At 43.2% G+C, this 26,374-nt stretch overlaps 2 protein-coding genes and 1 pseudogene across 2 annotated transcripts; 1 reads left to right on the forward strand and 2 right to left on the reverse strand.

Moving 5' to 3' along the window:
• The first annotated feature begins 1,973 nt into the window (after positions 1 to 1,973).
• Positions 1,974 to 2,936, forward strand: LOC146341602 (olfactory receptor 14C36-like). Its single transcript, XM_084807568.1, has one exon. It carries the CDS (start codon positions 1,974 to 1,976, stop codon positions 2,934 to 2,936), a length of 963 nt encoding a protein of 320 aa, XP_084663694.1.
• A 5,947-nt stretch (positions 2,937 to 8,883) lies between these two features.
• LOC146341603 (olfactory receptor 14C36-like) lies at positions 8,884 to 11,956 on the reverse strand (annotated as a pseudogene).
• Positions 11,957 to 16,755: 4,799 nt separating this feature from the next.
• LOC146341604 (olfactory receptor 14I1-like) lies at positions 16,756 to 17,712 on the reverse strand. Its single transcript, XM_084807569.1, has one exon. The coding sequence runs from the start codon at positions 17,710 to 17,712 to the stop codon at positions 16,756 to 16,758; it is 957 nt and encodes a 318-aa protein (XP_084663695.1).
• Between the last annotated feature and the right edge of the window lie 8,662 nt (positions 17,713 to 26,374).

Genomic DNA, 26,374 nt, shown 5'->3' on the forward strand with positions numbered 1-26,374 from the left:
ATTACTACTACATTAAAGTAGTAGTGGGATGCTGAATTTGCTGTTCTCTTCTGTGGAGAATAGCACTTGAGTGCTTCACAGAAGTGGGTTCCTCCAAGCCTAGGCAAGATCCTGTGGTGAGGTGACCCAACGGATTGCGAGTCAGCCATGGTTGGACACCTGTTCTCCAGAGGTGGAAAAAAATGACATTTTACTGGTGAAAACCTTTTCTTCTTATACACCCTTCAAATGAAATAAATGACATTGCAGCCCAAATGACTACAACACAAGGCCCACAAACCTTTGCTAAGATTCCTCAAGTATGGCAATACTTACAAGAAACAAAAGACCTGATGCTCTTCTTCCCTTCTGGCAAAGGAGGTGCTTTGGGCTGATGGCTGCCTTAACTACACATGTTAAGCACACAATAATAGGAGCAGCTTCAATGCACTGACCATGTACCTGGGCAGGTATTGCTCTTTGTATTCAATGTATTTATGCTTTGCATAATCCTACCCTCTACCTCTGCTTGTAGGCATGGATTTTTAGGAAGTCTATTACAGACTGAATTGCTGATCAAACGATTCATACCTGACCATTTGTAACTGTGTTTTGCCCTGTTTTGCCAATGCTGAGGGTGAAGCTTCTTGTTCAGGCCTCAAAATACAGTCTGTTTAGTTCACTCAGGTTGAACTACTTTGTAACAACTGGGTGACTGGGAGTTGAACTTTGAGGTGTCACAGCACAGTATTATGTCCCAAATGTTGTCCAACACTCATATGAAACTGTTTGGAACTGTCCTTAGTAGATTTGGGGAAAGGGGTCATGAGTAAACTGATGACATTTAACTCTGTTATCTGTAACATCTGATTCATTCAAGAGAAGGTAATGCCCATTCTGAAATAGCTGGTGTGCCAACTATGCCCATTCCAAGTTATGATAGTCTAGACACCATGATACATGCACCAGTAACCTCATGACTGGACTACTGCAATGTACCTTCCCTTGTGACTGGTTTGGAAGCAGCACCTAGTGCAGAATGCATCAGTTAGGGTCTCAGAGGTGCAACTACATATACACACAATAAACCTGTTCTAAATGAACTGCATTGGCTGCTATTAACAGTCAAGCCATGTGCAAGGTTTTCTTATTGACTTCAAAGACATAAAAAAAAACCCCTCAGGGCTAGGATACCTAGCTTACCACCTTCCCCTGTATATATCTCATTGAGCTCTGATATTATTGAACAGGCATCCACCATTTGGAACAGTCTACGATCTGGTTCCAGAGGCAGAAATATTGGCAATTTAAAATGCCTCTATAAAGAAAGAGACCTGTTCACACTGGCATTCTTTGACCTGTGATGGACTCTGTTGCTATCTTGTTTGATTGTTATGCTGTTGTAATATTTCAATTATTTATTATTTGGATTTTATATTTCTATATTATATTTTAATGTGAACCACTTCAGCTTTTTAATATATTAAGTGGTATAAAAGTATTATTAATGAATGAATGAATAAGTTAGGCTTTTAGGTACCACAAAACTCTTGTTCTTCTGTATCCAACTAACATGGCTACCCTCTGGAAATAATTATCTTAATGCAGCTGCGAGATTCACCAATGAATTGATTTTTTTCAGAATTGCACCTGTGTCAAGCTAATTTTCATATTCCATAGGTCACACCAATGTAGTCTTGAGAGCAGAGAGAATGGCAGAAAACTAAGCTGTTGACCCAAGCACAGAAACCACTGCCTTCTGTGAGAAGGGAAGAATGATGTTATAGAAATAGTTAAAACAGCTTCACTAACTCCTTCTTTTCTCTTTCATGGATATTGTATCTCTGGGTAAGGCCAGTTTGCCCATTTCTTTGAATTCAAACTAGTACAAAAATTCGAATCAAGTAATTCCAGCTTAACTACTTAGTAGATCTTGGTGAGTTGTAATGTATCTGTATTTTGTTCCTCCTCCAGGCAGCATGGAACTTAGAATGATGGACAATATAGCTAACACAAGTTCTGTGTCTCACTTTCTGCTGCTGGAGTTCTCTGAGATTCGGGGCCTGCAAATCATACACTTCTTTGTATTCCTGGTATTGTATTTGACAACCGTGACAGGGAATCTTCTCATCATCTTTACAATAGTCTTTGACCATCGTCTGCACACCCCCATGTATTTCTTCCTGATGAACCTGGCCATGCTGGACTTTGGCTCAGTTTCTGTAACCATACCTAAATCCATGGTTAATTCACTTTTGAATACCAGGTTGATTTCTTATTCTGGGTGTGTTGCACAGGTTTTCTTCCTCATCTTCTTTTTAGCATCCAATTTTTCTCTCCTCACAGTGATGGCACATGATCGATACATTGCCATTTGCAACCCACTACGGTATGAGACAATAGTGAACAAAATTGCCTGTTTGCAAATGGTTGTCAGTGCATGGATCAGTGGTCTTCTCTATGGAGTAATACACACTGGGAGCACATTTGCGATCTCCTTCTGCTCCAGTGTTGTTGACCAGTTCTTCTGTGAAATCCCCCAGTTACTCAGGCTCTCATGCTCTGACTTGTATCTAGTTGAAACTGGTGTTAGTTTGTTCAGTGGCAGTATAGTTCTAGGATGCTTCATTTTCATCATTGTAACATATGTGCAAATCTTCACTACAGTGCTGAGAATGCCCTCTGTGCAGGGAAGGCAAAAGGCCTTCTCTACTTGTCTGCCCCACCTTATTGTGGTCTCTGTGTATGTATTCACTGGGATCTTTGCCTACCTTATACCGCCCTCTAATTCTCCATCACACTTAAGTTTGGTCTTTGCAGTAATGTATTCTGTGGTTCCACCCATGATGAATCCATTGATCTATAGTTTGAGAAATAAAGAGATCAAGGTTGCCCTCTGGAAAATGCTGAATTTGAAGGATTCTTCTGAGAATCCATTATCTCAACTATATCCATAAGCACAAACATTATATGATAGTACATGCATGTGAATGCACATGAGAGAAGGAGAGCTCTTCATATGAAAGTGTAAGTTTGATGTATATAAATATTTTGGTATATATCTTCTCATCTACTAAAAACACAGTGAACTCCAAGTCCTTCATCAAAAGGCCAGTGGCATTTTTGGATACAAGTATAGTGCAATTCTATACTTGTCTACTCAGAAGCCCCACTAAGTTCAATAGGTTTTTGTCCAAGGTATGGAGAACTCAAATGCCAATGAAGACTTTATAGTCAAAATCAGTGTCCTCCCACCCTCCACTCCACATCGTGCAAGAAGTAGCATAGCTGTATTTTATTAATATTTGCTGTTTGTTGATGATCTTCCTGGGTGTTCAACCTCCAAAATTCTCAGAAATTTTGGCTGTTAAGGCCATTATGGCTGTTAACGCCATTAACAGAGATGCTATTTAGAAAGAATGGATATGGTATGATATCCTTTGCTGTGATTAGTTCTGACATCACCATTACCTTGCAGCTGGATGGCTGTCAGTAGCAGAGTGGTGAACCTAAGTCCCAGATGTTTCTGTTCACTGGAATAGATATATGGAGACTATGTAACTGAAGCTTCCATGCAACTTGTTACCATTGTTCATTACCATTATAAATACCAAAATGTCAACCAAGACCCCCCACGTAGAAAGTTATTGTACTTCTGGCTACTATTGCCACCAGAGCTTCCCCAGTTGGCATCAGGTGCAGGACTACTCATAACTGAGTATTTCATCATTCAGAGAAAGGGCCAAACCATCTAAGAATAGATCAGTTCCTCCATCCAAATCAATCTGTTTCCCTACCCTCAGTTCCTCCATCTTGACTGGATTATGTCTCAGCTTGTTTTCCTTCATTCATCCCCAAACCACCTTCAGACAACAGTTCAAGAGTTCTTCAGTGTCCCTAGGATCATTAGATGGAAACCAGCAGTAGAGATGAGTGTCATCAATATATTGATGTCATTTCCAGAATGTGGTGTTGGGGGATTATTGCTCTGTGCCTTGGCATCTATGCTGTGGGGTTCCTCGGGGCTCTTTTTTTATCCCCCATTCTATTTAATATTTGCATGAAACTGTTGGGGCAGGTTATCTACAGGTGTGGGCTGAGGTATTGTCAATATGTGGATGACACCCACCTTGCTCTCTCTCTCTCTGTCTCTCTCCTTTTCATCAAATCCAGGTGAGGCAGTGGCTGTTCTGAATCAGAGCTTAGGCATGGTAATGGACTGGATGAGGGCCAATAAACTGAAACTCAATCCAGACAAGATGGATGTACTGTTAATGAGTGTTTTGTCTGCCAGCTAGGTGATGTTCATCCCATTTTGGAGGGAGTTGCAGTCCCTCTAAAGGATCAGGTTCATAGTTTGGGATGCTCTTGATACAAAACTGTCACTTAAAGCACAGGTGGACTCGGTGGTATGGAGCACCTTTTATCAGCTTAGGCGGATATACCAACTCTGCCCTTATCTGGATAGAGATAGCCTAGCTACAGTTATCCATGCTCTAATAACCTTTTGTATAGAGGACTGGCCAACCTGATCATATTATGTCAGTACTTTTCCATCTGCACTGGCTGCCCATCCATTTCCAGACCTGACTTGAAGTGCTGGTATTAACTTTCAAAGGCCTAGGTGGCTTAGGGCCAGGTCACTTGAAGTCTCTTCCTATATACACCTGCCCAGACCCTAAGATCATCTTCAGTTGTCCTCCTCTGAGAGCCCCTGCCAAAGGAAGTGAGGTGGATGGCTACCAAGAACAGGGCCTTTTCTGGTGTGGTAACCTGGTTATGGAATGAGCTTCCCAGAGAGGCTCACCTAGCACCTACACTGTGATCTTTCCAATGAAAAGTGAAGAACTCCCCCCGCCTCAGCCATTTCAGTCTTTTAGTTCTCTTATTTTAAATTTGTTATTGTATTTTAAATCTCTGCATTGCTGTTAGGTTTTATTCTGGTTTTTACTTTTATACTGCAGCATTAAACTTTTACATTGTATATTGTATTTGTGCTGCATTTTGCAGTTTTAATTGTTGTGAGCTGCCCAGAGAGCTTTGGCTATTGGGCAGTATAGAAATGTAATGAATAAATACATAATAGATCAAAATACATGGTAAAAAGTAAAGTCTGAGCAAAATCTTCACTATGATCTCTTGTTTGGTACTTTGTTCTTAAAATAAAAATTCAGCATGAATTGTGGCTTAAATCATTTCTCTCTTGAACTAGAAAGTCTCAATGTATGAAGGCATGAGAAACCTAATCTTTATGGTACTCATGATTATGACTGGTCCATATCTGACTAACATCTCCTGCCATAGGAATAGATTCCCCCTCCAAACTGCAGTCCACTGTGCTCCCCCATACATATTCCAGAGGGCTGGAGGACCATCTGCAGTGAATTTAGGAGGGAGGGGATTTAGAGGAAAGAGGAGTAGAAGGGACATTGTCATTGCATGATCAAGAGTCCACTTATCATAGTAGCATAGAATAATAGGGATAGAAAGGGCCTAGAAGACCATTGTGTCCAACTTGTAATGCATTTGATGTGCAACCCCCTCTTATTGTGAGAAAAGTACAAACAAACAAAGACACCATGAGTCAAAATGTAAATAAGTGATCCTCTTATCAAAGTGGAAGCCTGATAAGTTTAAATTGAGTCAAAGAAGAGTCAAAGTTTAAATAAGAGAGTCAGGGCGTGATCCTATATAGATAGGCGGCCGCCTCCGAATTTGGAGATGACTGCCTATCCAAACAAGGCAGGAGAAGCATGGGGGGATCTTTCCCTCCATGCCTCTCCTACCCTGCTTTTTCAGGGGGACTGAGTGGGAGAGGAGGCTGCTGTATGACACATAGGATGTGTCATACACGCAGATCCGCTCTCCCCGCCCTGGAACGCCCCCATCCCCACCCCTTTTCAGCCACTCCATGCTCCTCTTCCAAGAGCAGAGGACAGGGCTTCTCCGCACTGCCTCCGAGGCAGCACGGATGTGGGGGAGGTGGGTTGGTTTTCCGAGAACTGACCTTGAAGCGCAGGCTCTGAGGTCGGTTCCCAGAAAACAGCATATCCTATGGCTTGTCTAGCCAACTGTCTAGCAGCCATAGGATTGCTCCCTCACTGACTTTATTCTAAGTAAAGTATGAAGAACAAAGTAATTTTCATTTCTCGTTATATCAGTTACCAAATTTGATGGTGATGATGATACCTAACATTTGTATAACATCTTTAAGTACTCAAAGTGCTTCATGTGCATTTTCTAGATACAGTCCTTACAATAATCCTATAGGGTAGGACAGTAATAATATCCCTAATGCAAATGAGGGGGGTTGAAGGTGAGAAAGAGTGGCTTGCCTGCACCCACCTACTGAGTTCATGGCAAAGGAAAGATTCAAAGTGCAGAGTTCCTGATTCGTAGGTAACAGTGTTTTCCAATACTTGTCTACTCAGAAGTAGTTCCTATTCAGTTCAATAGGACTTACTCCAAGGTAAGTGTGTATATGATCACAGCTTTATCCTCGTTAGCCGCTATGCTACATTAGCTGTTCCTGTTGCCAGATTAAATGCAATCTGTTGAACTTTCAGAGACAAGATGCAAAGGAAAGACAGAGAAAAAGCAGTACATATGGAAAGGGTTGCAAATGGTTACATATTCAAGCACTTAACCTTTCACAACCATAAAGAGCCACCCTCTGTGCAGGATTTGTTGAGTTTCAGCTGATATTATTATGTCTCAAGAGCACCTAGACCTTTAGTTATTATGAGGTATAATAAATGATCCTAAAATACACGGCATTTAGCGCAATAAAGTTATGAACATATTCAAGAGCATGCCTTTCAAATTTGCTAGGAAGCACATCCTCATGTCCCATTCCACCCCTAAAGAATACTGAAATAACACCCATGCCTAGGTGCACTGCTTCTGGGTTTTGAATTAAGGTAGGACAGGTGATCCCATAGTCGTATTCAAACTTGACACCACCTGCAATATAAGCAAAGATGTCCACAACCTCCCATACTACTGCAGCATGGTACCTTGTGGCTAGACATACACAGAGTTTCTGACTTCGATAATCCACTCTGGAGTTTTGGCAGAGCAAATCCATTGTACTCTCTATGAAAAAGTAGCACAGGAGATAGTTCCAGTTCAGCAGGGTAGATAGTTTCAAGTTATTCATCTGTGAAGGTTGGCATGTGGGTATTTCATCAGCTGTTCAGTGGGACATACCAGAAGCCAATCGTAATAACTTACTTATAATTAGAATTACAAGCTTGACCTTGTAAGGAAACGTAGAGATGTAGTTTTGGTGTCATACTGTATAGTCATGCTGATTTTCAAGATGGAGTCCACCAGATGAAGAGCCTTCTTATGGAATCCCCTGCCTTTGGAGGCCAGGCAGGCGCCAACATTGTGTTGCATCTGGACTGGAGCCTTCTGAAAACACTGTTATTTTAGGAATCCTTCCTTGAGTAACTGGCCTTGATTTTTTTTAGCATAACTGGGTTTATCAGAACTCTGTTTCTTTTCTTTCTTTTTTTAAAAAAGTAATTATTTTAATGTGCTTTTTATTCTTTTATTCTATCTGCTGTTCACCACTCCAAAATCTTTGAATGTGGAGTGGTATACAAATATTGAAAATAAAATAAATGAGAAAAAATATTTAATTTTAAGTTTGCTGTTTAAGGAGGCTGGTTGACCTTTGCCCCATCCCACACCTTCATCCCTATCTCATTGTGAAATGTCAGTCTAATGACAGAGCTCAGCTAGAGAAAAACTGAGCTCTCCACAGAGGGAGAAAAGCAGAGATTTCATTCTTTCCCTCTATTGTTTCCCTTCCTAAATGGTCAGGATGGCCAAATACATTTCTCTTCTTCCTGAGGCAAAGGATGGTGCCCCATATTCCACATAACAGAAGTTAACCAGATTGACAACAACATCTTACTTCAGCACAGGTGATGTGACAGAGGTGCAGGGCAGTTTGTGTCTTCAAACAGTTCACTCCCTGCCCTCCCCCAAACATCTGCTGCCTGAGGCAGTTGCCTCCTTCTGCCTAATGATAGGGCTGGCCCTGCTGAAATAGGGCAGGATTTAATTTTTCAGCACATTTCCCAGCACAGCTTGAAATGCACAATAAATAAAAGACCAAAAAAGAATCAAATGTGTTGTGCCATACAAACAAAACAAAAGGTCTTCTATCTTTATAATGTATTATTTTTTTTCTATGTAAATATCTTCAAAACTAACCCTTCATCAAAAAGATTTTTTAAAAATAGTATTTTAATGTTCTATATATGGTCTTGTCCAACATCACCATTTCAACCAAATAAATAAATAAGCTCTTTCAGAAATATTCTCTCTGTCTGATAAAAAATAAATAAATAAATAAATAAGGAATTTGCCACTAAAGTTATTATTGAAGAGGTTTCTTTCCCCTTTCTTTGATTCTTTGTTCATGGTTCAGTGGAGTACTGGCTTACTTTTTCAGCTTGATCAAAAATATTAGACTGGCTAGATTTCACTGTTTGCAATGTAAACTCATTATATTTGATGAATAAAACAAACAAATATAATGGGTTGGGTCCAGATTTAGGAACACGCATCTGGGCTTGCTGCCTCCTCCTCCCATACAGCCCCTCTTAACATGGTACACAGAGGTCATGGGACTCTGTTGTATGGCGTGAGCTATGATGATGCAGAGTGGAGAGGAATCAATCCCCCAAAATCAAACATGGGCACCCTTGAGTGACATCTTCTGTTTTGAAGAGGCAGATCCTGGATCCAATCAATATGAGATCAATATGAGTTGCATGAACGAGTGAAGGCTACAGGTGGGAATAATTCCCTGTTATTGATTTCATAAAAATAATTTCATAAAAACATAGTTCACCATTTGTGGGGAGGGGGGATGGCAAAGGAAGAATGTTACCATCCCAACAATTTCAGAACAGATCTGGAAGTAGTGTTCGGAAAGTGCTTAAGCTTCAATAACTTATACAATGCAGCCTTAATTTCTTTGTTTCTCATGCTATAAATGAATGGATTCAACACTGGAGGAAGTATAGTGTATATAACAGCAATGATGAGATCCAGATCAGATGGATTATTCCTGGGAGGTCTTACATAGACAAAGAAGCCACATAACATAAACAGAACAGAACAGAACAGAACATAAACATAGAGACAACCATGAGGTGGGGGAGGCAAGTGGAGAGGGCTATCTGTCACTCCTGTACAGAAGGAATTATGTGGACTGCACTGAAGATCCACGTGTAAGTTCCAACAATGAATACAAAGCCTCCAAATGCTGCACTAGAACTAAGCACAATGAGTCCTACTTCAACTAGGTATAATAAGTCAGAGCAGGAGAGTTTTGATAGTCTGGGGATTTCACAGAATAATTGATCGACATTATTGGAACAAAAGGACATTGAAAAGGTGCTACCTGTGTGTGTAATACGGCATAAATAAGACCAGCAACCCACACAATAAGTACCATCTGGATGAAAGCTGCTTTGTTCATAATTGCTTCATATTGTAATGGATTGCAAATGGCAAGATGCTGGTCATGTGTCATGATTGTTAAGAGGGCAAAATCTGAGACTTCAAAGAAGTAGAAAAACAAAACTTGAGCAACACACTCCAAATAAGAAATGAGCCTGCTGTTCAAGAGTGAATTAACCATGGATTTGGGTACAATGACAGAAATATTGCCGATATCGCAAATGGCCAAGTTCATTAAGAAGAAGTACATAGGCATATGCAGGTGATAGTCAAGGGCTATTGCAATGATGATGAAGAGGTTCTCCACCAGGGATGTGAGGTACAATGTTAGGAACACAAAGAAGTGTAAGATCTGTAGTTCTCAGACTGGAGAGAATTCCAGAAGCAGAAATCCAGAGGTGGTAGAGGAAGATTTGGCATTCTGTACGCAGTACTAAAGTGTGTCATCTTACCTGTTGGAAGAAGAAAAGCCATCACTATACCAATCAAGACTTAGAGTCCATCAACTCATGAACGTTGATGGACTCTAATTCCCATCCACCCCAGCCAGCCTGGAGAAAGGTGAGGGATGATAGGAGCAATAGTAGCTGAGCAACATCCAGAGGGCCACATATTAACCAGCCCTGATGAAAGCCTTGTACGCAGACCAGTTTAGTTCATGTTGATATGTAAGACTGGCAGCAATACAATCTCCATCTAATCTGAACCCCATGAAGGGAGAAAGGCTGTGATCGTCCTTCAGCCTGGTCAAATTTATCCTGATGGTACAGGAAAGGGTCTGATAACAACCAAATACTTTTGATAGCATTCAGATCAGGCTGGAGCATCTGCAAAATGGAACAGTTGGTTAAATGAGTGTGAAAGTTTCGGAAGGCATTACATTACATCTTATATTTCTCCTATATTCACCACCACCCTACACAGATATACTCTGGAGAATCAAACAGAAGATAAGCCTGGCTTCTCGTTACAGTTCACATGTAATAAGAAGCCATAATAGGTGAATGGTGTTCATCGCCTGCTCACAGATGGATGTGGATTTTTTCTTTCATCATGCAAAAAAAAATGTGAATAATTATATAAGAGGTTTCATAACAATTCACATAATTTACCTCAGTACATAACATTTAGCTTATTGTTCCCTATCCCATTCCACTTTTCCTCAGCAGAAACTCACATATTTCCCTCTGAATAAATATGCATAAATTTCAGGAATTTTCTTTTTTTTTTTAAAGATCCAAATGTCCACGTACTCTGCATGTACTGGCGGGGTCGCTCCGCAGTGGATTCCACAGGTCAGATTCTTAGAAATCCAAGCTTATTTTAGTCCATCTCAAATTTCTCCAGCATCCCTATGTGGCACCCACGATTTTGAATATTTGGGGCATGGTGAGGTTTGCCATAGCTTCTTGTTATGTGCAAACCTGGCAATGGTGGGTTGTTGGAGTGGTTGAAAAGCCATCCACAACCCTAAAACAGCCCATGGATTCTGGGTGACTTGTCAACCACCCCAACAACCCAACTTCATTGGATTGCACGTAACAAAAAGCTGTGGGGGGCAGGGGGTTAGATCATGAACCTGGCACACAGGTGCTGCAACCTACCATGGCTATTAAGCCACAGTGGGCTATGGTGATAGTGCAAACCAGGTCAGATGCTTTTTCACCACCTGTTCCTCCTAAAATGCATTTAACATTAGATGCACCTCTGAGCCTGTCTAACTCGGTTACTTTGCTGGGGAATGGGGACAGGAGCAGAGAGGCCTGTTGGTCTGGCTTATCCACAGCCTATCCCCTCCCCCTGTTATAGAAATTTCAGTTGTAATATGTCTGTTATCCCATGATTTTATAAGCTAGGCTATGTCTGTTTTACCTCAGTGTGAGACTGCCATGCTAAACAAAGACACAGCGTCTTATCAGAGACTCAGGAATGCCAAGAATGTGTTTACTAGAGTACAAGGCTACCTCTCTGCGCATGCCTAGATATGTCAAAGGTGCTGCCTGTCTTCTGTTTCCCTCTCAGCTAGTCAAAGAGATTAGTACAGCGCAAGCGTAAGACAGCCCCAAAGGTCTTGCCTATATAAACTTTTGAATCACATCACTTGATTGTAACCTTTGATGGAGCGTTAGCCCCAAGGGTTGCCTTATTCTGCAGAATAAAATCGTGTTGGACCAGATCTCTGCCTCCTCTCATTCTTGGTAAACGAATTGGAAGGTCTACCAGGGAAAAGAACACAATTTTTGTAACACCCCCACACATGGGCACACCAATTGGCCTACCCCCAATATGGCTATTTCCGACCCTCCTAAGTTTTTGACACCAATCTCAGGAAGGAAGCTGCCACAGAGATTTCAGCAATGGCTGGGTAGTGCAGGGTGGGGGGGGAAATCCCCACTCAGACTTGCTCTTTGAGGTCATAGCTCTGTGAATCTCCCCCTCCGAGGGCGGGGTGGTGGTGGTTAAAGCTTTTGAATAGTACCTCATAAGGATCCATTTTGCCTTTTGTGTCTGTGTTTAGAGACTGCTTAAATTATTGTTGTCTTGGAATTAAGAATTACAGGTGAATCTGCTTGGTTGTTATATTTATCCCCACAACAAACCCATAAGGTAGCTTAGGCTAAGAGTCTATGACTGGCCCAAAACCACCCAGTGAGCTTCTCCTGCTCACCTTCATAGAAATGTAAAGTAAATGTTTGGTAACGCTTGCCTGTGTGGCATTTGCTACTTTTTATCCTCATAACAACCCTGTAAAACAGGTTAGGTTGGGAGTCTATGACTGGCCCAGTGTGTGGGTGTGTGTGTGTGTGTGAATGTCACATATACACACACAGGCATCCTTGGGTTTGACCTTTTCAGTGATGATGATGATGATGATGATGATTGTTATGCTTATTATAGCTTACTACATACCATAAACCACATGTGAACACAGATGTCCATGAGAAATGATGCAATAACCTCACGTTTTGCACTACTTGATTAATTTGTTTCCCAGCTAAACTTACCGCTAATACACTCATTAATTTAATGCAAACATTTGTAAATTTTGACTAGATTAAGATGAAAGAATCCACCTACATCAGGTTGTAGTTATGCGAACTCACCTGAGTCTACCCCCGACCTGCTTGCTGAAACCCTGCCAACTGCCAGACCTGTCTCGCACTGGGATGCAAGCCAGCTGGTGGTTTGCAGGGGCCCAGCGAGCACTGTTGCTGCCACCACTGTGAGCAACTGTGTCCCTCTCTGCCAAGCACCGGCAGAGAGGGGCGCAGTTGCTCTGGGCAGCAGGATGGGAAGGCTTCCCATCCTGCCATCAGCACTTGGGCAAGGGGTGGGGGCTGCTGCACTTGCCCGGCTCAGCATGCGCTGAGTCAGGCAAGAGCAAGAAGTCACGGACCGGCATCCGGGGGGCTTAACTGATGGGAACCTGCCAAGCTGGAGGCCCCAAACGGATGCTCGCAACATCCCTACATCAAGTGCACATCAGATAGGGATGTTAGAGAATTCCGCCACGGATCCCAGGGGGGCTGAATTCCAGTGAATTAGGCCCCCCGAAATCCATGGCAGAACAGAGACCCCCGCCCCACCACCCCACGAAAGCCTAACGAAATGGAGCCTATCTGGCTGCAGCTCCGGTTCTAGCAGCAGCGGCTCCAGCCGCTGCCAGGCTGCTGTGGCTGCAAATGGCGGCCGTCAAAGCAGCCACCATTTGCGTCCCTACGCCGGCCCATGATAGCCTACGTATATGTTTACGTAGCCTATCATGGCTAAAGCGGGAATGCAAATGGCATAGGGGATGCCATTTGCATCTCTGCTTTAGCCGTGATAGGCTACATAAATATTTACGTAGCCCATCATGGGCTTGCGTAGGGACGCAAATGGTGTCCCCGAGGCAGGATGCCATTTGCATCCGCAGCAGCCCGGCACTGGCTGGAGGCCCCGCTGTGGGTTGGCCTGGCCGGTGGCTCTGTGGCCTGGACATGGAGCGGAGCCAGCCGGGCAGGATTTCAGGGGGGAGGAACGGATCACCTCCCCCCCATTGAGGATTCTGGGGGGAGGAATGGATTGCCTCCTCCCACCTGCAGAACCCGGTGGGGTTTCATACACCCCTAAAATCAGAGAATCTACCATTTTTCACATTACTGTTCAAGAATCCACACGCCTCCTCCTGAGAAAATATGCATAGGGGACTGTTAGTCTGGCTAAAAAAATATTCGATAGAATAATAAAGATGTAAAGTATATGTAAAACTCCAATACCCTGCATGGGTAGAAACCTTTGTAGAGACTAGGAAGGAAGGAACATCCTACTTTTTTTTTTCTTGCTGCTCCTCCTGATGGAAGGGTGTGCTAAGGTTTCTAAGGATGCAATCTTATGGGGATAGTTGGCAGCTTCTGAACTTGAAGGTGACTGACTACTAGGGATGGCGGAGAATTCCGCCATGGACTCCAATGAGGCGGGAGTCCATGGCGGAACAAAACACTCACCTCAGCCACCCCGCGAAGTCTGCACTGGCCAGATCCTACCTGCCGCTGGCCGGTCCAAGTCTGTCCACTGCCGGTCTGTGGATGCAAATGGTGTCTGGCGTAGTGGACACCATTTGCATCCCTGCTCTTTGCCATGATAGGCTACGTAAATCTTTACGTAGCCTATCACGTCAAAGAGCAGGGATGCAAATGGTGTCTGCTATGCTGGACGCCATTTGTGTCCGCCTTCTGGCAGTCCAGCAGCAGACAGGCCTGGCCAGCAGCTCCGTGGACTTGCCACAGAGTGGACTCAGCCAGGGAGGATTCTGGAGGGGGGGGGAGGAACAGACCACCTTCCCCCCCCGCAGACCCTCCTGCGGACTCCAGTGAGTGGGATTCATACATCCTTACTGACTACACAATGCAGGGCAGGCAGAGCACAGAGGGGATCTTCTCCTCTGTGCTATGGCCACCCTGCATTTGTGGCCAATTTCAACAGTCTAGCCAGGTTTCTCAGTGTGGGTGGGGGGCAGGCTGAATGATGCATAGGAAGCATCATAATGGTACTTTCACCATCCCTTCCTTGCCCACAGGGATGCCCCCTTTTCCACTGCCCCACGCTGCTTTTCAGAGCGTGGACCCAGGGATGAGCCACACTGCCTACATGGCAGCAGGGGATTGGGCAGGGAGGTAGTTTTCTGGGAACCAACCTTGGAGCCCTGGTTCCGAGCTTGGTTCCCAGAAAATGAAAAATCCTATGGCCATCTAGCCCCTGTCTAGCAGCCACAGAAGTGTGTCCGAAATGTGGTTTGCAAAATGTAAACACCACCACCAGAAGGCTGCTTTTCGAAAACAAATGTTTGAATCATTGCAAGTTTTTAGTTTTTAAAATCTCTCTCCTTTTTCTTATGTATACACACACATGGAGAGAGAGAGAGAGAGAGAGAGAGAGAGAGAGAGAGAGAGATCTGTCCATGTTTCTCGTTTGTAATCAGAGGTACAATGCCTCTGAACATGGAGGTTCTATGTCTTGGAGCTTTTTGATTTCCATTCTTCCACCCTTTATGAGAGAGGATTTGTTCCTGTTCATGCATGATGAGCTGCTCACATCTTAAACTCAGCTGTCTTTGTTTCACAGACCTAGTTCTGTGGCTGCATTCTCAAAAAGAAGAAAAGCCATGCTGGAGCTGAATCAGACCAAGGGTCCATCTAGTTCAACATTTTGTTCACCCAGTGGACAACCAGGTGTCTGCAGGAAACCCTCAAACAGGACATGAGTGCAACAACACCCTCCCACCCATTTTCCCCAGCAACTGGTATACATAGGCATACTACCTCTCATACTGGAGGGAGCATCTAGCCACCATGAACGGTAGCCACTGATACCTTCATCCTCCATAAATTTGTCCAACCCTCCTTTAAAGCCATCCAAAGTGGTATCCACCACTACATCTTGTGCTAGTGAATTCCATTTAGCTATGCACTGTGTGAAGACTAGAGTACTTCTATTTACCTGTCCCAAATCAATCTGCTTCATAGGATGACCCTGGGTTTGAGTATTATGAGAGCAGGGGAAAACATCCCCTTATCCACTTTGTCCAAACCATGCAGAATTTTGTACACCTCTGTCATGTCTCCTCTCACTCACCATTTTTCTAAACTAAACAGGTCCATATGTTGTAATCTTTCCTTATACTGGAATTGCTGCAGCCCTTTGATCATTTTAGTTACTCTTCCCTGCACTTTTTCCAAATGTACAATACCCTTTTCCCACTTTAAACTGCCTGCCTGCCCGCCCTCCCTCCCTCCCTCCCTCCCTCCCTCCCTCAGTCTTTTCGTAATCTCCCTGAAATGTTCAGGTTATATAAAACTGACATTTCTTTCTGGCACATCTACATTTCAGGAAGATTGCTGACACCTTTTCACCTTTTCAATTGTATTAAGGTTAGAATGACCAACTCCCAATTACCCTTTATAATGGTGGAATCCATTTTAAGCAGGTCAGCCTTAACATAGGAGTCACAGCTGTGGCTCCTATAGTGTGTGTGTGTGTGTGTGTGTGTGCAGTCTAAGGAGGGTGAGTGATATTTGCCCCCTCTCCGCATGTTCATCACTAACTTAGTGTGAATCAGTAGATTTAGCTAGAGAAATGTTGAGATCTTCATATTCCTTGTGTTTCCTTCCCAATAGGAAAACAAGTGGAAATAAGTGAATTGCTTTTCAAGTACATTTACCAGTACAGCTTAAAACACTAAATAACCAGAACAGCCAGAAGTGTGTCTATCTAGTGTTTTGTTTTGTTTTCTACAGAAAAATCTTCAAAAATAACCCTTTGGCCAAAAACATTTTTTATTTCTCAGTTGCATGTTTTCATTTTAAATAATATGTTAATAATTTGAATATGATCCTATGCAACACCAGCACTTCATCCAAAGAAATATAAGAATCCAACCCCTTCAAAAATTGCCCCTTTGCATGAGAAAACTTTTTTAAAAAATCTGCCAATGAGATTATTTTTGGAGAGATTTCCTTTTTCTGGATTTTTCAATAAATTGTGATTTTTTCATGTTGTATATAGTTTCCTTTTACAGGTTGACAAAAATGAATGTACTGGTTTACTTACACTGTATACAATGTACATTCACGACACTCTATATACAATAATACATTAATGCTAACAATATGTGTGGAGTACACAGGGAGGCAGGCTGTAGGTAATGGGGCAAAATGATCGGTGTAAAAGTTGCCAGCTAATGTTTTCTTACAAGCATAGTTAACCATTTTAGGTGGGGGAGTAGAAGAGAAAGGAAGAGGATTTAAAACCTAACTATTTCAGAATAAATCTGGGAGCAGTGTTTGAAAAGTGCTTAAGATTCAATAACTTATGCAATGCAGTCTGAATCTCTTTGTTTCTCATGCTATAGATAAATGGATTCAACATTGAAGGAAGTATAGCATATATAATAGCAAAGACTAGATCCAAATCAGATGGAATATTACTTGGAGGTCTTATATAGACAAAGAGGCTAGAGAAAATAACCAAAGAGACAACTGTGAGGTGGGGGAGGCAAGTTGAGAGGGCCTTACGCCGTCCCTGTGCAGAAGGAATTCTATGGACTGCAGTGAAGATCCGCACATACGTTGCAATAATGAAGAGAAAGCATCCAAACACTGCGCTAGAGCTAAGCACAAGAAGCCCCATTTCAATGAGGTACAAGTCAGAGCAAGAGAGTTTTAGTAGTTTTGGGATTTCACAGAAGAATTGATTGACATTATTGGTACAAAAGGTCATGGAAAAGGTGCCACTTGTGTGTAATATGGCATAAAGAAGACTAGTAATCCACACAATAACCACCATTTGAATGCAGGCTCCTTTGTTCAGAATTGCTTCATATTGCAGTGGATTGCAAATGGCAACATGCCGGTCATGTGCCATAATGGTTAAGAGGACAATATCTGAGGTTTCAAAGAGGAGGAAGAAAAATACTTGAGCAACACATTCCGAGTACAAAATGAGCCTGCTGTTCAAGATTGAATTAACCATGGACTTAGGTACAGTGACAGAAATATTGCCAATATCACAGATGGCCAAGTTCATTAAGAAGAAGTACATTGGTGTGTGGAGGCGATAGTCAAGGGCTATTGCAATGATGATGAAAAGGTTCCCCATCAGTGTTGTCAGGTACAATGCTAGGAACACAAAGAAGTGTAAGATCTGCAGTTCTCGGATTGGAGAGAATTCCAGAAGCATAAATTTGGAGGTGGAAAAGGTAAGATTCGGCATTCTGTACTCAATATTAAATTGTGTTCTTCTACCTGTGGGAGGAAGAGGAATAACCATCACTAAACTACACATGTCTGATACTCTAGATAATGTAATACAGTATTGGGGAACCTGCAGAATTGTTGGACTCTTAATCCCCATCATCCCCAGAAAGCCTGGACAATGTTGAGGGATGATGGGAGCAGTAGTGGTCCATCAACATCGGGAAGGCCACCAATTCTCCACCCAGGGTGAAAGGGTTGTATGGAGACCAATGTAGTTCATCTTCATAAATGAGATGGGCAGCAGCCAGCAGCATAATCCACCAGTAAATCTGAACATAGTAAATGAGAAAGGATTGTAATCATCCTTTAGCCTACACTAGAGCTGTGCACAAATGGCTTCTCAAAATTGTCCACCCTATTTGTGGACAGAGAAACTGTGTAAACCATTTCACTGAATTTCTCTAAGAGAAGGGGAAATTCTCCAATGGTTTCAACCAGGTAGGGCTCACCATTGGTAGGGTTGTTGCACAGCTTATTTCTTTTTTCCTAATGGTGTTTGTTTATTTGTTTGTTTGTTTGTTTGCATTTCCATGCAAGCTGCAACAGCATCAGCTGTGTTGGCAGCCTAGCCCCTGATGTGCATCTTCCACAATGCTGGTTGAGGAGGGCAGTGCTGTGTCTAGGGCCAGGGAAGATGTGGAACTAGTACTGTGCCAAAATATGTCCTCCAATTTCCTGAAAGTTTTCTTCCCACTTAAAAGAGGCTCCCATTTTCTGCCTCTTTCTAAGGGCATTGTATAATTTATTTTGAATTTATTTTGGTGGTGTTTTTGAGCATACCTAAGCATTCCAAGGTGGTCAAGGGTGTGTGTATGTTTTGTCTTTCTATTATACAACTCTCCTTTGCTCTGCAGCCTCCCAGGCTACCTGCACTTCCTGACTTGAGAAAGACTATGAGAGGAATTACCTCATGATCTCTTTTGGGCTTTAATTGAAGTGCAGAAAACTGAGGAGGCTACAGGCTGTCAGTGAGATGATAATATAATTAAAGATGGATCCTTACACACACTTCTCAGCCACCTCAAAAGTAAGGTAAATGCAAGAACTCTGAACTCAATCCATGAGAATTTCTCTGACATTTTCTTCAACCTTGAATTTCTTTTCAAAAGTAATATATTTTCTATTAAATGAGAATGGTCAACAACAGCAACAAAGGTAAGACACAGATATGTTCTGGACTACATAGATATGTTCTGGACAATCTGATAGAAGTTATTCCCACAACTGTCTATTCCAGTCAGCCTTGGCTGGCCACAGTTAATTAAAATCATTGGAGAGGGGAACATGACATGAATGGTTACTTGGAAATACGTTTGTTAAAGCTAGAGCTCCTAGTTGGCTAACCACCTGGTTGGCTCAACATATTCAGATGCCACCATCATCCAATTACCTGCATATTGTCTCTTCATTAATTGGCATCATGGATCTGCCACAGAGCAGAAAAAACCTTTACCTTAGGGATGTACGAAAGTCACTTACCTTTTCGACGGGGTGATTCGCGGTGGGGGGGAGGTGTTCTGCACCTCCGCCCGAAATCCTAATCCGGACGGCTCTGCTCTGCAGAGATTCCACGGAGCTGCTGGCTGGGGCTGCCTGCAGCCAGGCATCCGGCTGCTGGGCAGCCTTCTGGAAAAACAACAACGGTGTATGCAAATGGCGGTAGCTACGGCAGCTGCCATTTGCGTTCCCTTTTTTTCGCTTTTTTAGCCTAAGTAAATATTTACATAAGCTATTACAGCGAAAAAAAGGGAATGCAAATAGCGCCCACTACGCTAGTTGTGTTCTCCTTTTTTTGCTGTAATAGCTTACGTAAATATTTACGTAGGCTAAAAGAGCGAAAAAAAGGGAACGCAAATGGCGGCCACCGTAGCTTACACCATTTGCGTATGCTGGTGTTTTTTTTAGCTTGCCATGATAGGCTACGTAAGTATTTGCGTAGCCTATCACAGCAAAGTCAGCTACGCAAATGGCGTGGTGGCCGCCATTTGCGTGGCTGCCTTTGCCGTGATAGGCTACTTAAATACTTACGTAGCCTATCACAGCAGCTAGCTTGGCCGGATGCAAATGGTGGCCGCTACAGCGGCCACCATTTGAGTCTGCAGCAGCCAGCCGAGAGATCAGCTGTCGCTGCCACCGCCGGAGCCACCGCCGGAGCCACCAGTGCATTTGGCCTCACTGAAATCCGTGGCGGAATTCTCCGCCATTCCTACTTTACCTATGATAAAGTCCCCTACACTTGCATAAAAAAATATTGTGGTTGGTTTATACAATATATACCCTAAATTATTGTATAGCCGCCACCCTCACCCCTTAAATCCCATGAACCATCCATTGCAATGATTAATAAAAAATATCCCTGCATGAGAGCACAATGCAGAAATATCAGACCTGATCTGGAATAGTAGGGGAATGATTGTGTTGGCTGGAACATGGAAGAGCTTCTAATTTCTTTCAGCCAACATCATAAAGAGCCATGAATCTCTCCCTCAAATGATAACTGAAGAAATGAAGGGAGAATGATTCTCTATTTCCCCTTTAAAGCAACTGTGCAGGAGGGGTAGATTTTTATGTTGTGTCTGAGCAAATAATAAGCAATCCTTTCCCAAAGTGGTGATTTTAGGGTTGAATTCAGTCCAAATGCCTTGTGCCATTCTTTGGTAAAAAGCTGAGATACAAATCAAATAAAATAAATAAATAAACCCTACCCCCATCTCTAAAATGGTCATCCCCCTCCCCCCAGCCCATATGAATCTGACAGATTTCCCAATTTTAAATACCAAAACTTAAAAAAAGGAGATCTGAAATATCAGAGACAACAGAAATACGAAATTGAGATGTGCAGAATGTATGTTACTATATGACATATGTCCTGAAGCTGAATGAGGGGGCTATAAGAACATAAGAAGAGCCCTGCTGGATCAGAACAAGAGTCCATCTAGTCCAGCATTCTGTTCACACAGTGGTCAATTTGCTGTTGATCAGGAAACCACAAGCAGGACACAAGTGCAATAGCAGCCTCCCACCCATGTTCCCCAGCAACTGGTGTACATAGACACTAATCTGAAGATCAGAGAGGAAAAAATAAATAAGATCAATCTTGTAAATTAGAGGTATTGGAGATGGCAGGGATATGTGTCCGTGCCATCTGAAGTACAACCCTCAATGTCCCCTGTTCTCCGCTGCCAGTGCTATGGAAGCAAAAAAGTAAAGAAAGAAACAGTGGTTTATTGCCAAGATCTGGTGGTAAACTGCTACAGAGGCTTCAGGAGGGGGGGGGACATGTTTTTTCTTTAATTTATGGGGAATGTAAATGGGGCGGAAGCAGTAGAAGTGTAGCCCATTAAGAGCTCTGCGGAGGTCCAGGAATTGGTCACCAGATCATGAAAAATTTCCCACCCTTGTAGGGATGGCGGAGAATTTCTCCCCGAAACTTCGGGGGGCCGAGCGCCAACGTGTTCGGCCCCCCGAACAAGTTTCAGGGAGAAATCCTCCACCCCCCCGCCCCCCCCCGGGACGGGACTTACCTTCCCTGAATGTCCCTCCCGGCGGCGGGTCCGGCTGGCGGTTCATCCGGTGTTCGAGCGGGGCGGGAGCGGCAGCCAGTCTTTCGACCGGCTGCCGCCCCCGCCATTGCAATCAAAGAAAAAAAAAAAACTGTCCCCTGATAGGCTACGTGACGATTCACGTAGCCTATCACGGTTAGATTTGCAAAGTCAGCCATGATAGGCTACGTGAATCGTCACGTAGCCTATCACGGGTGACTTTAAAAAAAAAAAGCGCGTACGCGAATGGCGGCCCCCATAGGGAGCCGCCATTCCCATTCCTTATTTGGTCGCTGTAGTCTACGTCAATGTTTACGTAGACTACGGCGAAAATAAGGGCAACGCTATTTGCGTTGCCCTTATTTTCGCCGTAGTCTACGTAAACATTGACGTAGACTACAGCAACTAAATAAGGAACGCGAATGGCGGCTCCCTATGGGGGCCGCCATTCGCGTACGTGCTTTTTTTTTTTAAGTCACCCGTGATAGGCTACGTGATGATTCACGTAGCCTATCACGGCTGACTTTGCAGATCTAGCCGTGATAGGCTACGTGAATCGTCACGTAGCCTATCAGGGGACGTTTTTTTTTTTTTTTTTTTACTTTCAAGTTCGCGGCCGGGCGAGGCGGGAAGCCTCCTCCCCGGCCTGAATTTCGGCCGGGCGAGGCGGGAAGCCTCCCCCCCCGGCCTGAATGTCGGCCGGGCGAGGCGGGAAGCCTCCTCCCCCCGGCCTGAACTTCACGGGGGGAGCAGCGAAGCGCTCCCCCCCACCGCGAAAAAGCTTCGGCGAAAGGTAAGGGACTTTCGTCCACCCCTACACCCTTGTTGTAAATGAAAGGACAAAGAAGGAGATGGAAGGAAAGGAGAGAGAAAGAGAATAGGGTGGATCCTGGAAAAAGGAGGTTAAATAATTTGTTTGATTATGTGAAGAAGATAAAAGGTGCTAAGATATTTAGAACATACGTGTCATCATTAGCCCTGATGACAGTAGCTAGAAGGTGAACTTTTGTGTGTATGTATGTGTGTAAGTGGGATATTTATCATCCATAGAAGTGTCTTATACAATAAATATACTAGTCTTTCAGGTGCCACAAGACTTTTATTTTATCATTATTGATGATTTATGAAATAATCATCATTGATCCCAGGCAGAAAATTACATTATTTCATATCATATTCACAACAGATTTGAAAGGACACAATTCACTCTTTCACCTGAAAGAATTTGGGTGCTGCCTTACATGAATGTGTAGAACTGCAACACTTATATATGCAAGTAGCAGTCAAATTGCGTACTCCATGAAATTGGTTGTCACTTCTTCTGTCATGCTGTACCACCATCTGGGGCTACTTGGATCTAGTTTGAGGAACAACCATGAGAACTGGTCAATCAAATGGTTGCCTTCACCTTAGTTCAACACTGTAATGTGGGAACCCTGTCCCATGGAAGTGGCTTTTTACTGCTTACCTCATAAATGAAGCAACATATGAATTGGGCCTGATTTCAGTAGCTGAGAGAATGGTATGTATGGGGTGGGAGTGGGGCATGGGATTTGGAAAAGAGAGACAGATGGATAGAAGGATAGTTGGATGGGCAATCAGAGAGATGGGAGAATGGGGTTGAGAGTTATGACAAGAAAGGAAACTAAACTGAGAAGCTTTAACTTACTTTTCTTCTTCAGGATTGTTCAGCAATAGATGCAATTCATCTTCCAGATGCTTTTAGGTCATCAGATGTTTGAAACACTTTCATTCTTTCCTTGAGCCTTGGCACTGTGTGTGTAGTGTCTTCCTATCAATACTGGCTTTAAAGCATTTTCTGCTTGGAAGGGATTTTTATGCAAGTCTTCTTTAGCTGCTCAGAGACTTACTCCCAGGAGTCCAGTGCCGCTGATGAAAATAAGGGGTGTGTGTGTTGGCCTATGTTAGGGTTTCTACAGAATGTAAACCTTTTGTTTGACTTTTCTGAAGATACTTAAGGAGAACGTCAGCATTGGAATCTCTCAAATTTAGGAGATAGTACCCCCTCGCCCAATATGGTTGGTCAATTGGTGTCACTGAAGGAGGGATAGTTCAAGTGGTAGTGACCACTCCTCTCCACCTGAAGGGATTAAAGTACAGGCATTAGGTATGTACAATTTCCCATTTGCGCCATCCTCTGAAGACACCAAGTGAGGTAATGAATAGCTTCAGAATAGCCAGCAGTGGGTATCTCTGGAAGGCTCACCTGATACATTGGCTGAATCCTAGTACACTCTTGTGACATTCCATGCTAGGGCCATGTACATCTAGCACATAATGTCCATGAACTGAGTTACATGTCCTCTGAGTGCTTCCCTCCAGAATAAAAACAACAACAACAACTGATTGGGGCGTTAATTTGGTGCTAGAGAAACATCTTCCTGCTGTAGACCTTGGCTCACTTCCTGCCATAGGACAGCCAGCAAGGAAGAACAAGGTCAAGACTTCAGTACCATCAAAAGCAAAAAGGTTTTATTAAAAGACAGGCAAGGAAAGGCAAAATTTGTGGATGCTCCATTATCAGGGCATCAGAGGGGCCATGGGATGCTGGTGAGGTTCCCCTCCGAGGCCATAGACAGAGCTGCGACATTGGTGGTGGTGGTGAAATCCTAACAGGAGGTATAGGGAGAGAAAGGGAAAGTTCAATGTGACAAGCAGGAGTCCACTGTTGTGACATTTGACATGTAAATTGCTACTTTTTTAAAATGAAAAGATGAAAGCACATATTGTCAAACTTTAAGAAAGTGATCCAATTAATCCTAAGCAACATATAAAAACAAAGGAACTTTCATTTCTCATGGTATAAGTTACAAGATAGGATAATAAAAACAACAATTTTTATTTGTTTATACAGACTCTCCCAAAAGCTGGAACTTAGTATCAGAGAAATGTTTAATTTATTTTGTAGCTCTGAATTATTAGTCATTTTCTTGGACCCAATCTACATGGAAATGGTTTCAGAAGCATTTTCTGGTTATATTCGGATTTTCATGAAATTGCTTAGGTCTGTCAGTGGCACATGACATGACACAAGAAAAGTGGAGTATGCAATATGTAAAACCCCGCGTTCACAGGTCAAACAGCACTTGAAGCCGCCATACTTTGGGTTTCGGTGGGAGGAGTCCAGCCAATAGAACTGCACATCATCAACTGCTTGGACGTTGCTCGGCAAATGAGAGAGGCTTGCTCCCTGCCCCTTTCAATGCTCCCCTGCTCAGGGATGTTTAACAGAAGAAATGAATTATGTCCCAGAGTTTATCCCACACCTCTCCCCTCATATCCACCAATGTGAAGCAGCAATATTGAAGCCCTGCTCCTGACATTAGTCACTATAGTGTGCTACTGCAACATTGCAGAATTGCACAATTGCAGAATTGTGTGATTACAGGACAGTAAATCAGCGCTATTGAAGGCCTGCTGCCTGCATGAGTTACTGCCCCAGTACAATTCAATTCTGACTATTTTGTAAGTGCAACACTGTACAATTGTGCAATTATAGGACTGTGAAGTAGCAATGTTGTAGTGAAAAGGAAAAAATAAACAGGAAAGGCCAACAGCCAAATACTGCTACTGCTTAATAGTGCTCAGTGGGAAGAGACGCCTGTGTCCAAACTGGCTACTGCCAATGCGGGGGGGGGGATGGGGAAAGAAGGGGATGGCCCCACCCCTTGACCAAATAACAGCCAGGTCACAGACATATTCTTAGGAATGCAGGCCTTAATTTGAGGGAATGGGTCTCACTGCAGCGGAACTGTGTGGGAGCCTCATTCAACCCCCCCCCCAAAAAAAAATGCACTAAGAGGACTTTGGAAAAATGCATCTTTTTGAGAGGGAAGTGTCGCAGTTGCTGTGGGTCAGTAACAACATCATGTGTCACAAACAACCCTGATGTGCTCCCACTCTGAACTAAGTCACCTGTGTAGAGTGGGCCTTGGATTGATGTTTAACTTGTCCATTTTCATTTGTGTAATGTTTTTTTGGGGGGATCTGTTATATTGTGATGACGTAGAAGCATAAACAGGAAATCTGAACTGGCTGAACATTAACAAAAACAACAACAGCACATAACATTTCAGTAGAATTTTCAAATGTTCAAAGCACTTCATACACATTTTCTAATTGCAATGCTTGTAAAAATCCTGTTACATCGGTCAATATTATTATCCCCCATACTACAGATTTGGTGGGGTGAAGGTGGAGAAAGAGGGGTTTGCCTCAGGCCACCTACTCAATTCCTGGCAGATGAATGATTTCAACAGTGACTTCCTGATTCATAACCAGCAGTGCAATCCTGTCTACACAGACATAATTTCCATTGAGTTCAATTTTCTTGGGAAAAAAAGGAAAGGTTCCTCCTGTGCAAGCACCGGGTCATTACTGACCCCTAGAGGGATGCCGCTTGCACTGGTGTTTTCATGGCAGACTATAGCGGGGTGGTTTGCCATTGCCTTCCCCAGTCGTGACTACCTTTCCCCCAGCAAGCTGGGTACTCATTTTACCGACCTCGGAAGGATGGAAGGCTGAGTCGACCTGAGCCGGCTACCCAAGACCCAGCTTCTACTGGGATCGAACTCAGGTCATGGGGAGAGTTTCGGTTGCAATATTGCCGCCTACCACTCCTAGCTAAATGTGTATAGGATTGCTACCTCAGTCTCTCAAACCACTGTGCTACACCAGCTGTCTATCAATCTCCAGATTCAACTGAATCTGTTGACCCTTCAGGTACAAAGGAATCACAAAGGAAGAAAATATGGTATACACTAGGGAAACAGTTTAATATTATATATATTAGCACTTGAAAGACTAATGATCACCCTTTGTAAAGAAGGACCTTGCAGAAGGATGTTCACTGAGTTTCAGCTGGCTTGACCATTTCTCAGGAGCATCTAATATGTGTTATTATAAATACTGCAAAAATGTACTCCCTTTAGTGACTTAGTAACGTAGAGATCCAAGAGTAGGCATTTGAACATTGCTGTGAATGTGTCCTCTCCATCTCCCATCCTGCCCTATGAAGAACACTCGAATGTTATGGCATCCATACCTGTCTGCACT

The sequence above is a fragment of the Heloderma suspectum genome, chromosome 6, assembly GCF_057233095.1.
Source record: "Heloderma suspectum isolate Gila_16-S chromosome 6, 16-S_ref, whole genome shotgun sequence".
Taxonomy (NCBI): domain Eukaryota; kingdom Metazoa; phylum Chordata; class Lepidosauria; order Squamata; family Helodermatidae; genus Heloderma; species Heloderma suspectum.

Bases quoted from the DNA above. Each gene is read 5' to 3' on its own strand.
- LOC146341604 (XM_084807569.1), bottom strand. From the start codon at position 17,712: ATGCCGAATCTTACCTTTTCCACCTCCAAATTTATGCTTCTGGAATTC.
- LOC146341602 (XM_084807568.1), top strand. From the start codon at position 1,974: ATGGACAATATAGCTAACACAAGTTCTGTGTCTCACTTTCTGCTGCTG.